This window comes from Falco punctatus (assembly GCF_963210335.1).
Source record: "Falco punctatus genome assembly, chromosome: 4".
Lineage (NCBI taxonomy): Eukaryota > Metazoa > Chordata > Aves > Falconiformes > Falconidae > Falco > Falco punctatus.
The window spans coordinates 58,470,097-58,484,539 of NC_137583.1; the positions used below are offsets into that span (position 1 = coordinate 58,470,097).

The window sequence follows — 14,443 nt, forward strand, 5'->3', positions numbered from 1 at the left end:
AAACAAATAAGAGACAGGGGCTCCACAACTGAAGTATTACTTCATTACTATAGCTAGGTCATACATTTGATTTGGTACTTCATTGACTTTAAAATGTACAATGATGAATGTATTAAGAAGCACAAAAATGTGCCTTTTTTGAACATGTGTTTCTTCTTAACTTTGTTGACCTGCTATTTTCATGATCTTCAATGGGTTTGTAATAATATTATAACAGAATCGTAAAACTTGAGATTAAGCCTGAAGTATCTAGCTCCAAAAGGACAAGAAGCAGAAAAGGAAACTCAGATATTTTTCCTTAGCCTGGCAATTCTACTGAGATGTAAAGGCAATTTACCTTCTAGCACCCTTTCATGCTTCCATGCTACATAGCAACTTCAACCACGCTCTTCTGTGAATACAGTTTCTCTGTGAATTCCACTTTTCATGCCAAAGCATAGATTAAATAGGAGTAGTCTGACTTCTTTTTTTATTGCATGTGAAGGGTTTTGGAAGTTCTTCGTTTCTAACCTCTACAAAGGCAGCCTATGGAGATAGACTCAATTTCTAAAAGTAAAAAGAAAACCAAACTAAAAAATAAAGGTTCCATACTGTATTTTTTCCTCTTCCCTACACTGTCTCTTCCTGTAAGCATGAACCAGATCATATCTGGAACCCGAGGTAGATTGGCTGCATGTCATACAGCCAAGAAATACATTTAGTGCATCAACTACATACCCACATTAACATACTACCATAAATTTGATTTAAAGCCATTACATCTAAGATGTCATGTCTAGCAAGCATGCTATTAGAAATAAAATTTGAACAGTAACATAAGTTAGGTAACTGAAATAGCTTTTACATACAAAGCATCAAGTTGTGTCTATGCTTACAGCTTTGACAGACAAGTTTTGGCAATTGTTACTGAAAAGGCTCAAGGTGTCGGTCTTCCCTGATGTCTTCCCATGCTTCAGCCAAAGGTTACGATACCGGCATCCCTGACAGAGATGGCAGAACAGGCCATTTCAGTGCAAAGCCTACCATTACACTTAATTCACTGATGAATGTGAATTTGAGGTAGAAACCCTTAATAACAAGCTGGAGCGTACCCTTTTGCCTCTATGGCCGATACCTTCCCACAGAGCACCAGCACTGATGTCTCAAGGTAGCTTGAGCTCACAAAGTGTCACCAGATCTTGTCCAGTAACACAATGCAAAAAGTGGTATCAACGGAGAAGCATAGGCTGTATCAGGTTAAAAAGCACTCCTGAAAAAAATACTTGAAATAAAAAATATAGGTCTTCAAATCTCGTACTACCTCTCCTTACTCAACTTCTTCACCTTCCCAACAGTACTATCTGACCTGGTGTTGAAGTAGCATGGCATGTGGTGCTTTCTTACAGAAACACTGCACACGAGTCTCATGACCCGTGTCCGTTTTACATTACTACTAAGCGCTGGTGTGAGTAAACACTGTTGTGCAAGTGAAATAATGTAGTACCGCTTACCAGAAAGGAAAATAAAGGGGTGAGCAAATGAATTCAAAAAAACCCTAAAACCCAGTATAGATGAATAAACTACAAGTCGAAAAAATGCAAGAAGAGGGAGAAAACAGGCAATACCTAAACACTCACGGGCCATCAGAAAATGACTCATTGCTAATGACATGCATTGTTAGCTGCTAGTACAGGCAGGACAAAATTGTTTTCAACAGCGCATGATGGATATCCAATGAGGATACAAATTCTGACATATTTTCTTTAAATCAATTAAAATAGCCCTACCCTTTTCTAGCAGATAAACTTTTAAATATACTCTTGAAGAAAATCTGGAATGCCAGATGACACCATTTTGGGGGGGGGCGAGGAACAACCCATAGTAAGGAAGCAATAATTTATTTAGTATATGTGGAACCACACAGATTAATAGATAAAGCAGGTATCACATCACAGAGGGAATAAGAAACACAGACAATGAAACAAAGAGATTTAGTAAACAATTTTCTTTCAAGAAATAAGACAGGAAAACACCTTCTACAAAATAAAGGTTATTACACATAATTCACTGTATAAAAGCAACGGGTACAACATAAACAATAGGCATGACCATCAGAAGGGATGCTCATAGATCAGGACCATACAATAACTCAGGATGATAAAGACCTCAAAGGTCAGCTGACCCAACCTCCAGCTTAAAGCAGGTCAGACAGAGCCAGTTCCCAAAACGGTTTACCAGTATTTTTGAGGTTCAATTCGTTGTTTACACAGCTGTGTAATTATACACAGTGATGCAATCTGATGGTGGGACCCTATTAGAAATAACTTATGCCCCGAAGAAACCATGCACAGACAACAGGGATCAGGGCACAAAAGTGATATTCCGATGGCCTAAATCACACCTAAACCCCTTTGTCTGGCATTTCCTATTACATGGCTCTAAGGAACATCCTGCTCAGACCTTAGTCCCTCTGAATTGCATTTCAGAGATACCTAGTTCTCTCTTCTGACTAAGCATAAAGACTTCAGCAGAATTTGAGTACACTTCCTCCTATTCATTAGTATGCTCCTTTATAGTAGTAAAATAAATATCATTATTCTTTTAAAGCTTTGAAACAAAACAATTCAGAGACCATTACAATACTGCCGAGAAAGAAACCCAGGTGGCATGACTACAGGAGCTAGAATTCAGTCTCTGCCCTGTCCCCAAGGCCCATCACTAACAGCTGTTATGGAATATGCTCCCACACCACATGACATGGTCACATCCCTGCAGCTGTATATTCCTTTGGTTTGGGCTACATACTGGGGGATGAAAAGGGGAAAAAAAAACAACCAAAAAACCTAAAACCCCCAGAAAAACTTAACTTGATCTAACAATATTTATAGTCTTCAGATAAAAGCCAGCTAACAAATGTCTATCACAGTATTTTCCAAAATTCTAATCAAACAAGAAAAACAGTGTACCTTAGAAGATACAGGATGGCTGAGAGCTCCAGCTTAAACTCAACAAGTTCATACATGTCCAAGCCAGTTATGACTTCACTTTCTTGAACTGTGAGCATGTTAAGTAAGCATAGACAAGAAACAGTCATTGGTCTAAAAAAGCCTTTAAAATAACATTGTCACGCTAACGATTTAAAAACAGGTTCTTTTTGCCTATCAAGACAGTGTAAAGCAAGTAAAATGAAAAAAGACACATTAATTCAAAAAAGTAAACTGAAAATATTCTTAAACCAGTATTTACTTGCAATAAGTTATCAGTAATTTAAACCCCCACTGACAGTGTCTGGTTAACAAGCCTTGAGATCAAGATTTTCTGCTTGTCCATAAAGTCGGTATATAATCAGTAGTACTCTCTGTTCTATTCTACCAGTGTATCCTTATCCAAGAAGGTCACATATGGAACACACAAAATACGTGAGTCAGTTTACCAAGTTTTCATATTTATTCTTTACCAACACTGAAAATAAAAATGATTGTATCTTCAAGCTGTACACAGCACACCCTAGGACAAAATAATACTCTTCTGTTGCATTACAAAAAGAGGCAACAAAATAGCCAGCCATGAGCCAACCCTTACAGCTACATGAAAGACCTTAGGAAAATAATTTCTTTCAATAATCTTGCTTACGGATCATTTATTTCCTGAGTTATCCCCTTCCCCCCCCCCCCCCCCCCCATTCCCAATTTCTGGGCCCAGTTCTCTCCTAAAGGGTTTCTGGAAGACAGAAACAGAAAAATAAATCAGAATTCTGGCTGAATCTCTTTTGCACTTGCCTTTGTAAAAATCTCTACCAGGATGCCTGATAAAAGGTTAATTATGCAAAACATGAACCAGGAAAAATTGTGTGTCAAGAAGACCGAAGTAGCACTGAAAGCCAGAATTTCCCAGAGCCTTATGGCTTGCACATCCCATCTCCTCTGTTCCCTCTAGAGCAATTCTGCTGTGAGCTGTTCATCCTAAACTTACATCCCTATGGGTTGAAGAACATTAACTGTGGCACAGTGTTTGCCCAGGAGGCTGAAAGTAAAACTGATGAGAACTCTTAACCATTTCATTGAAGTTCTCCTTTAAAAACAAACAAACAACAACAACAAAAAAAACAACCCAAAAAAAACAATCAAAAAACCCAAACCCAACCATCAGTTACAGTTATACAAGCACATACTTGGTGATGTTGGCCTTGAGGCCGGCTAGCACAGAAGAGCCTACATCCATGCTATCTAATTCTCAAATTCCCAAACAAAGCAGCCACATGTAAACTGTGCTGGGAATGGTGCGTGGCCCACGCAAATCCTTGGGCTAGACTCGAGAACTGTTTGAGGGAGTGCTGGCAGGCCCAGGTCAAAACTGTACAAGCAACCGCTGCGATAATCTCACAACAGGGATGATAGCATCCACTGACTCCAAACATTCCCTGTTGGGTATTTTATTAACAGGTCTTTTTTTTTTATTTCAAAATTCCATTTTCTAAGCCTTTCTTCACAATAAAAAAAAAAAGCATCTGGCCCATTTCTAACTGAAGTTCTAGTCTCGTGCAGTTCAGTGGGCCTAGGTAAGAAAAAAAGTACTATACTCACTTTTATAACAAGCAGGGGGGAGTGGAAACAGAGGAGAAGGAAAAAAGTTGGAGTAGAAACAAAAACAGCAGAGAAAGGGAACAAGGAACAGGAAAGGCTGGGAGAGAAAAACTCACAGACCAAGTGAGGGGGAGATGGTAAACCTGTTGAAGCAACTAACAGAAGCTTTCAGAGCACATATCTTGAGGATAAGAGGAGGCCACCATCATCCAGACGTCTAATAGAAAACCAAAGTAACAGAACAAACAGCCCAACATGTTTGTGAAAACGTTGAGGACAACTGTTTCACAAAGTTGAGGATGCCAGAAGAGCAGTTACTTCACACTTCACTCTATTAGGGCAGGCTCCATTTTAAACATCTCAATGTGTACAGTGATTTGGCTGGAAGTGGTAACGAGACGCATTCACTGTGCCAAGGAAGGGGAAAAAATGAGAGCAGTAAGAAAAAGGAGAACAAATTTTTATCTTCAATTAACTGAAAGAAGAAAAGCAAATTTCAACAAACTCTTTGAACTTGTTGCTAGAAGCTCTCGCGAATGTCATTTAAAGGAGGACTGGCAGTTATTGTACTGGAATACGCACAATGGCAAAGTATTCCAGTGCAGGGGAGAGATAGGAAATGTAGTATGAACAATACGGGCTGCATCAAAAGCAGCCAGTAATAAGGGTCTAAAACTAGAAAGAATCATATTAGGAATGGAAACAAGGGCATTTTAATGAATATAAAGGAAGAGCATAAACTGTCAGGGATAAAAATCAGAAGAGATAAAAGCACAGCATGCATTATTACCACTGTGCAATATAAAAGGCAAACAAAGTTTCAGAAATATTTTAGAAGTAGGAATAAAAAAGTCAGTACATAACAATGTTAAAGAAGAACAAACGGATAACAAACCAGAATCAAATGTTGTCCTCTGTATCTCAGCCTTCATAAAACAGATTCATTGCAGCTAATACTAAAAACTGATTTTGTAATTAGGCTAAATAATCAGGGAAATTCAAGTCAGCAGGACTAGAAGAAATTCACAGTATTCTTCAGAAACAAACAGAAGTAATCTCTAAACTGTGAGTGATCATTTTCCGTAAGAGTGTCCTTGTGAAATTGCCCTAAGAGAGGTCAGCAACAATAAACAAGAGCACTCAAAGGGTATTTGTTTGCAAATTATTTTCAAACAAGGTGGGAGAACATTGCAGGAAGGTTCCATCCTCCAGGATCTGCATGAGGAAATTGACACACATGGAAGAGCTGCATATGACAACATAGCTGAGGCAGGGGCCATAAACATTTTAGAGGACAAGATCTTAGTAGAAATCATTCTGATAAATTGAAAAGTGGTTCCTATCAGCCAGGTGAAACCTAATTAAGACTAGCAAACTTTTGAAGGATAAAACAGTTAAGTCAACATTATGTTGCTACAGAGGTTAAGCTTGTTCAGTGCAGAACAAGGGAAACAATCCCCTAATAAATAAAATCTTATTATAAAAATTGTTCTCCATTTCAGCTGTGGACCCTTAATTTAGGAAAATATATATTTTTTTCATTTATTTTGTCTGCTATATTTTTATACTCCTCTGAGCATGTGCAACTGTATAGCACACTATGGACCACATCTTCACTACCAAAAATTCCTTTTATCTTACTGTGACATACTGGTGATTCAATTGCACATGCTGCAAGGAATATAAAAATATAGCAGGCAAAATACAAAAATTGATAAATTTTCCTAAAGCTTATTTTCTCTGAAAGCCTAATTAAAACTGCTTTTGGCAAGAATTTATTGTCAGTAATGACACAGCAGAAGAGAAAAAAAGGCCTCTCTTCTTCTCCCCCTGCCCAAAGCCAAAAGTCTGAAGGGAAAACATCCTAGTTTGACAGGGTTTCCAGCAGTTTCCTCAAGAAAAGCAATTACAATGTTGATAAATACAGCATTGAAAATTAGTAATTATATTTATATTGGAATGGCTGGCAATAGGATTTGGTGCATGTGCATGTGTGATTTAATAAAAATACTTCCAAAAATGTGAGAGGGAAGAATATTCTGAAAGAAGCAAGATCTAATGTGATTTTATTACAATGACTATATATTAATTAATTAAGTATGTATTAACATACATGCAGAAAGGCGGTTTCAGAATATCAGAAACTATTGTTAACATAAAACATTTGATTTATATTACTATTTCAGGGTACTCTGAATATTAAGAATGATTCTGAGGAACAAAGTGAGAACCAAAGTTCCTTTTTTAATCAATGCCAACGTTTGGGGCAAGAATCAGTTAGATGAGAACAACTCATCTGTCTACATGTCTTTCAACAGCATTATTTTTTTTAAACAACCAAGCAACCACCATATATAACATGACTATAGGCTGCAAAATCTCTCACAATCTCCTGTAAGAACACTTATATTGAAGAACTCATAGGAGTCAGCCTAAAAATCAAACACACTCAAATTTCAGACGACCAAGGCTATAGCTTCACAGACACTACTTTAAGCTGGCAGTGCTACCTAAAGCTGTAGCTCTGCCTCTCCGCAGCCTGGCCGCTTGCTCTGGCCTCCTCGCTCATGCTATCACAAACACGTTTCTTTGCCAGGTTAGTTTTAACCCAGATCAGTTTCCCAATGCAGTTCACCACATGGCTACACAAACGCCTGGGTCAGCACAAGGGAGAGAACAAACAGCTGGTAGCGGAGGGAGGGCGGCACTGCTGCTTTTCATTGCCAGAACCAGCTTAAGATTTATGGTGTTTGGGGAAAATAACCACCTGATGCACTCCATACACCCACTGCCTATGTTCTCTAAGTAATAAATATTCTAGATTTTAAAGGCTTTTTCCTACTTTATCTTTCTTTCAAAAGCACCAATGCTACTAAATGAACTTACTAAATGTAGTTCTTGAAGCAAGTGCCCAAAATTATTTTGACTAACCCAGGAATGGCACAAATAGGAACATCTAGTACCATCATGTAGTAAAAAAAGTAAAAAACACAAAAATGCAGAATTCAATGCAAGTTACCAGCACGCAGTACTTGCTACATAAAATCTTGCTTATCCATATTTATCCAAACTATATGAATCATGCAGATTGCATGAATTGGTAATAAAAATAAACATATAAAGGAGAAAAGCTTTCTTTGAAATTGTTAGTCACTTAATGGTTTACCATTTCATAGCATTTCAGTGTACCTATAAAAGCATTTCTTAAAAAGTTAAATCCACAGAATCAGTTTAAAGCAACGTAAGGGAGTGATTATTAGGGGTGGATAAGGAAACTGTATTTTCCCTAGTTATACGTGACTCTGCTAGCCCTTCATCATTGTTGTCGGACAGCTGGGCCAAGGAGGAGGAAAAAAAAAAAACCACCAGCCTGAGAAAGGCAGAGCTTACCTGTTCTCAGCAAGCCAACCGCCTTGGAAAACCATCTCTCAACTCAAATGACAACAAAGAATAGAAATCTCCATTTCCAATTACTTATCTTATGAAAGAACAATGACAAGAAGTTAGTAGGAGCTGGACACACTAACAAGAAAGGAAAAAAAAAAAAAAAAGAATATCCATAAGCAAAGCCAAGAAAATTTAAGTATTTTATTGTTCTAAGCTGAGGAAAAAAAAGTCTCCTGTGTCATTGAATACAAGATGAAAAGATGTCTGGTGTGTAGATGGCTCAGAAAATAACAACCAAGAGACTGGGTTCTTTTTCCTACTTCTGCAAAGACATACCCTACGACCAATATACCAAATATGAGATTTCACAAACTGTCATCATACTTGATCTGCCATGATACTATCTGATAGCTCCTGGAGGTCCTCACAACAAGCACTACAGAAGTTCAATGGATCATCAAATACAAACATTAACAAACTAACAACTGCAATGTCAGAAAAAATCTTCATGAATTCCTCACTTGCAAGTGCAGCCTGTTTCAATTTGTGAAAACTGTAGGCTAAGGTTATAGAAAAATATCTGTTCCTAACATTAAACCTAATCTCAATAACCTTTAAGAAACACGCAAAGACACCACTTCATATTCATCAGTATTTTGCCACATTATCCAAGTTGTTAAAACAATTCTGTAAAACCTACCACGCCTTCACAGTCACCCCTCAAATAAATCCTATCAAGAACTGAAAATCAAAAGATTAATACAGAGATCATTTACCCGCTGAGCAAAATAGTATTGTGAACAGCCGAAGCCAGGCTCCTGTGCAAGAACTACCCAAGACAGTTGGGGAATTGCTTGGTGATGCGAGTACAATGAAGGAAGTCATGCAACATGGGCTGAAGAAAATGGCGCAAAGTTCCCAGGGGACCCTGCTGCACGTAGCTCGGTTCTGTTCTACGATGGACTAGAAATGCCTTCAAAGAGCCAATGTCATGATCATGAAGCCTACTCCATGCCTCATCTCTTCACACCCTGTGACCGAGTACATACCTTCTGGCTTTTGGCCAAACATTTTGATACATGGCTTGCACAGGCAGAAGTATAGGCCACTTTTCGCTTCAATACCTTAACCCTTATCTGTGCAATAGTTGCACAAAGCCCATCCTTCAAAAGCCTTCAGTCTTACCAGGCAATATTGACTTTCCCTAACTATGAGCATGTATTTAGTAACATTTTGTTGTGTAACACTACAAATTTTACATTTGCAAACGTTAAATTTTGAAGTGAGAAAAGGGCAGGCAAGTAAAGATACAAGTATCACATAGAAGGTGTGTGATGAGCTAAAGAAACATAGCTGAGCTATAAAGAGAATCCACCCAACACGTTAAGGTTCTTTTGAAATTAGTGTAGGTATCTTTAAATATTGGCCTACCCTAAAGCAAATGCAGCTAAAGTAATGATAAAAATTCTTAAATAAACATTTCCTGGCAAAAATGCTATGCTTACGTGTCCTCAAAACTATCTGCATGTGTGAAATCTATGGCCTTTGAAAACCTACTGCAGCTTACATTGGCCAAAGTAATGAAAAACTAGGACAAAAATTAAAACATAGGAAATTAAAAATAAACACACAAAAAGTTTTCCACAAATTTCATTATTTTTTAAATCATTATCCTATGCTCTTTTAAACTACACACATTTGCAAAAATAATTTGAAATATACATCAAAGTCTGATGGATGCTGGAAATAAAATTTAAAATGAGCCTAGATGCTGACTTAGAAGTAACTGCTATCATGACCAAAATCAATGAGACTTCTGCTACTAAATTTCTGCTAAGAAGATACATCTGTTTGTACTGCTTGTAACCTGTATAGATCAAGAAAGCTCTAGTCCTTAAAATAGGTAACAAAAATGTTTACTGCACCTGTACAATACTATTCTGATACATTCTCAGGAGTAACCAGCTGTTCATACAACAACAACATAGTTAAAACAGAACCAATACTCTTCCCCTGCAACTTCTTTTAGATCGCATTCCGTCCTTCAGGTCCATAGCCTTGAAAGTTCCAAGTAAATTAAGTTTCCAAGATTCCAGGCCATACAATGAGATGGCCCCTAATAATTTCCATTTTTCCTATACAATTTTTAACCATGCACCTGAAAGTTCCTTTCTCCTACAACACATTGTATCTTCAGTAATGCAACTTAACTCTTTTTTTGGCTTTCATAAGTGCAATCTCTCCGCTTTTTAAATTCATTTGAAAGGTGATACTACAAAAATATTTTCCTCACTCATTGCTTTGATTATAGTTCTGTGTGTTCTTCCTTCTTCCTGATAAACCGTATCATGAGCAACTGACTTGCTCTCAATTTCAAGGCTCTGCGTGGCCTGTTCTAGCTCTACCTCTTAGATACCCAGTTGTCAAAATGTAAGGAAGAAAGTAAGAGCGTTTGTCTAGCACTCCAGGCACGAAACAAGCTATCTGTGAAAATTCTCAGGGTGACAAGGCTACCCTCCTTTAAATATAACCTCCAAGCCTGATGCTTATGAATCATTCACCGATGCCGAGATAGCCAGAGTACTTGAACTTCTGCATGTTCTTTCCCTCATCGCATTCTCACAGCTCCCTTGTGCTTTCCCAATACATTTCTTACATTTACATGCCATCTTATCTTTACATTTAAATTAAGCAAATGTTTGTGCAGAAGCCATCTTTGCTTATGCATTTGTACTGTACATAGTATAATGGTGCCCTGGCCTCCAGGCACAATTAAAATATAAATAATAAAAATGAACTGTTCACCTAAGATTAAGTCTCCTGACAAAGCTGTTCATGAAGCTACATCCTTCAAACAATGGCAAAAAGCTGCTCTAGCATCACGCGCTACCATCATTAACTCTCCAGGTATCAACACCACTGATTCCCAGGTCATCAGCTATAGGAATCCTCAGTATGTTCCCGATACACACACCTACGTCTATAGTACTACTGGAATTTTTACTGATAACCAGGTAAAACGTGGGATGACAAAGACTTGCGCAGAGCTGTCCTGCTGAAGAACTCCCTTAACATAAGCCTACTTCTGGGAAGAGTTGAGAATCCTTGGCATCTCATAGCAGCAGATTCAACGCAGTTTTCCATCTGTCTACTTAAACTCATCAAATTTGCTTAAAAACATGGCCTTCAAGAAGGTAAAATACCAACCTACAGCATTCTCCAATATGGTATTGTCCTTAATGGAGGCATCCATAGCCGAGAAATTATTCTATTTTGGCTTTTCCGGTTTAATGCGGAGTTCTTCGTTTTATCATTACTTAGACTGCACTTAGACTGAACATTCAGTGGAACATTTCCTATAATGGGATAAAGCAGTTGAACAATTTGACTAGCTAATAGTGATTTAGACATGTGATTACAGTACAGAAAATGGTCTGACATATGCTCTTTTATCTGGTTTACATGAGGCACATTAATCCAACTGGAAAGCACAGAAGTGAAAAGGAACAGGACCAAGTAGTTGTAAGAAAAAAATAGAAAATATTTTCACTTTTTTTGTTTCTGTATTTGCTTAGCTAATTGTAATCAGTATGCTGTAAATAGCAAAATTTAGAAAATAAAACCACTTCCTGCCCAAAATGGATGCGACTGAAAACGACCAATCTATACCTACTTTGTGCAAGTTAGAAAAACACTATTTTTGATGAAACCCTAGTTCTAAAAGCATTTATGACTTATGTCATAACACCTTTACCAGCATTACATGTTTTCCACAAAGATGAGGAAGGACTCTTAGCACCATACCAGGCAGGAACAATCACAGCATGAAGAAAATGAGTACCGATTAATTTTAAATTTTGTCTCAGCTAATTTCATTTCCAGCTCTTACACAGTTATAGTCATGTCAGCATAAGTACATATTTTTACATGAAATATTAATTTCCTCCTAAAACCAGACAAAAACATTCCCATGACACCAAAAACCCAACTGAAAAAAAATAATTACCTCTTTAGCACCCACTTTTCATCAAGAGCGCACACACCACCTCAGAATGGCTTGCAAGATATGCCAGTTTTCACAAATAATGTTTATTTTGCTTTTTGTGCAGACCAGCACATTTCAGTTGTGTTTGCATTTATCCTCCTTAAACTTCTTTTAAAATAAAATGTCCGAAGGTCTCCTATGTTAGGTTTGGGTTCTACATGTAGAATAAAAACTGTGTAAAACTAAGCGTAAAGGAGATGAACCAAGGAACTTTACTGTGTGTGTGTTTGCCAACTACTTTCAACTATCACTATAGGAAAATTTGTACCAAGCGAATACATACGGTCATTAAAAGAGGGAGCTGCAAACAATGCAGCTTGGTCAAAACTGGGAGGGGGGGGCGGGGGGGGGAACACAGAAATCTCTGAAGGGAAACTTTCATCCACAACAAAAAGAATCCATATATCCCGGACTGACGGCAGTTCTGTCCCGGGATAATTATGTAACATGTACTTGTGAAAGGCAATGTATAGGGAGCAAAGCGCAGCCTTTGCGTGCCTGTAGGTGCAGCCCAGCAGAATCCCTCGCTGAAGTGCTTTGAACTTGCAGTGTGACAGTGTGGTTGGACTGGATCTTAAAGGTCTTTTTTCCAACCCAAACGATTCCGATTCAGACACGGAGGGCGAGGCCTGGGGTGGCCTTTCAGCGAAGCGCCAGCAACTCACCTGGCGCAGCGCATATACCTGGAGGGGGTGTCAAACCCAAACCGTCCCCTCAAAACAAAGGGGAACAAACTCTGAAGCCCCCAGGCCCCGGCCCCCTTCCCAGCGCACAGGCTGTTCCGCTGACAGTCCTCACGTTTCTTCTCAAAACGCACTCGCCCCGTTTTGCCCTATTACCGCGGCCATCAGGTATGTCACGGCGAGACCCATCCAACTCCAAAATAACCCGCGGGGAGCAGCAGCCAGCGCGGCGGGGCCGCCAGGCCTCTCCCTGCCCGGCCGCGGCCCCTCACGCCCAGCAGCGCCGGCGCGGCCATACCCGCCCGGGTCTCTCAGGGGCAGCGCGCCCTGGCACGGCGGGTGCCCGCGCTGCGGGGCCCTGTGCGCGCCCGCCCGGCGCTGAGGGGCCTGAGGGGAGCGGAGCGGCCCCGCCGGGAGCGGCCCCCGGGGCGGGGGGGGAGGGGACACGCCGCGGCCGTTGGGGCTAACGAACGCCCGCGCCCCCGGCGGGGAGAGGCCGCGGTGGAGCTGCCAGAGCCGAGGCAGAAGCACCCGCACCACCCCCCCCCGCACCCCCCCGTGTGTTTGTTGTGCTTCGCCACTGTCCCGCCGTGAGAGGCCGCCGCCTGACAGCTCCCCCGGCCGCTCCCCACCTCCGAGCACACGGCGGGGTCGGCGGCGAACAAACTCCTGCCTCAACTTTGGTGTGCGCGTCAGCCAGCACCCGCCCGGTGCGGGAAGGGGGGCGGCGGGGCTCGCCAAGCCACCCGCCGAGAACCGTCTTTTCTTTTCCCCCCCCCAAAAAAGGGGGAGGGTGGGGGCAGTGGGGGGGGGGGGATAAAAAGGGAAAGCGACGAGGAACTACCGTCAAGCACAGGGAGTAGCCAGGCGACGCTGAAGGCAGCCGAGCGTCCTGGAGGAGAAGACACCCAAAAAGGAGAAGGGGGAAGGTGCAAAGGCAAGGAAAAAGGAGGAAGAGGGTGAAGGGGGACGAGCTGAAGAGAAACTCCGAAGGAGGAGGAGAAGAAAGGAATAGGGACGGTGAAAGAAAAGTGGGAAAAGAGAGAGCGGGCGGAGGAAGACAAAGGTGAAAAAGGAGGAGGAGGAGGGGAAAGTGCAAAGGGGAGAGGAGGAGAAGAAAGAAGGGCCCTTCTCAAAATGGCATTAGGCAGGAGGGAGGGGGCGACCAGCAGCGAGTCTCCGCTGACAGCTCTGCCTGCGCCTGGCTGCCTGCCCCCTGCCCCTCTCTGCCTCGCACACACAAACGCTGAACTTACTTCTTTCTGGCTCTCTGGAAAGGGGAAGCGCCATCTTTGCGAGGCCGGCCCCTAGGTCTTTTGTCTGTGGCTGCTGCTGCTGCTGCTGGGGGGGGAGCTCCAGGCTCGGGGGGCTGCTGCTGCTGTTGCTGAGGCGGCTCCACCACCGCCACCACCAGACTCTTGTCCTCCGTTGACATCCTAGTCAGCAGGACGAGAGAGACACATGGATGATGATGATGAGGATGAAGATGAGGATGGTGATGGGGATCCCGATGCTCCTCCTGCTCCCGCGGCTCCTCTCCTCCTCACCTCCGCCTCCTCCACCTCCGCCTCGCATTGCTGGCCTCAGCCGCCGCCGACCAGCACAGGTAGCAGGGGGAGCAGCATGGGGAGAGCAGGAGGGGGGGGGGGGCGAAGAGAAAGAGCGCAGAGGAAGGAAGGGTCTCACACACAATAACACCCCCTCCCCGGCTCGGCGGGGTCTGTCGGGGCTGGGGGAGGTGGCGGGCGAGGTGAAGAGAGCGAGCG

The 14,443-nt window shown here is 41.5% G+C and overlaps 1 protein-coding gene across 12 annotated transcripts in view; it reads right to left on the reverse strand.

Annotated features, from left to right (window-relative positions):
• Positions 1-14,120, reverse strand: part of KMT2C (lysine methyltransferase 2C) — a 197,622-nt gene extending 183,502 nt beyond the window's left edge. For 11 of the 12 annotated variants that reach the window (XM_080386935.1, XM_080386941.1, XM_080386931.1 and 8 more), the window contains exon 1: positions 13,934-14,113. In XM_080386935.1, coding sequence (XP_080243061.1) covers positions 13,934-14,112 — 179 coding nt within the window. In that variant the 5' untranslated portion in view covers position 14,113. Of the gene's footprint in view, positions 1-13,933 lie in introns of all 12 variants that reach the window. The other variant, XM_080386936.1, reaches the window with a different exon arrangement.
• Positions 14,121-14,443: the final 323 nt, after the last annotated feature.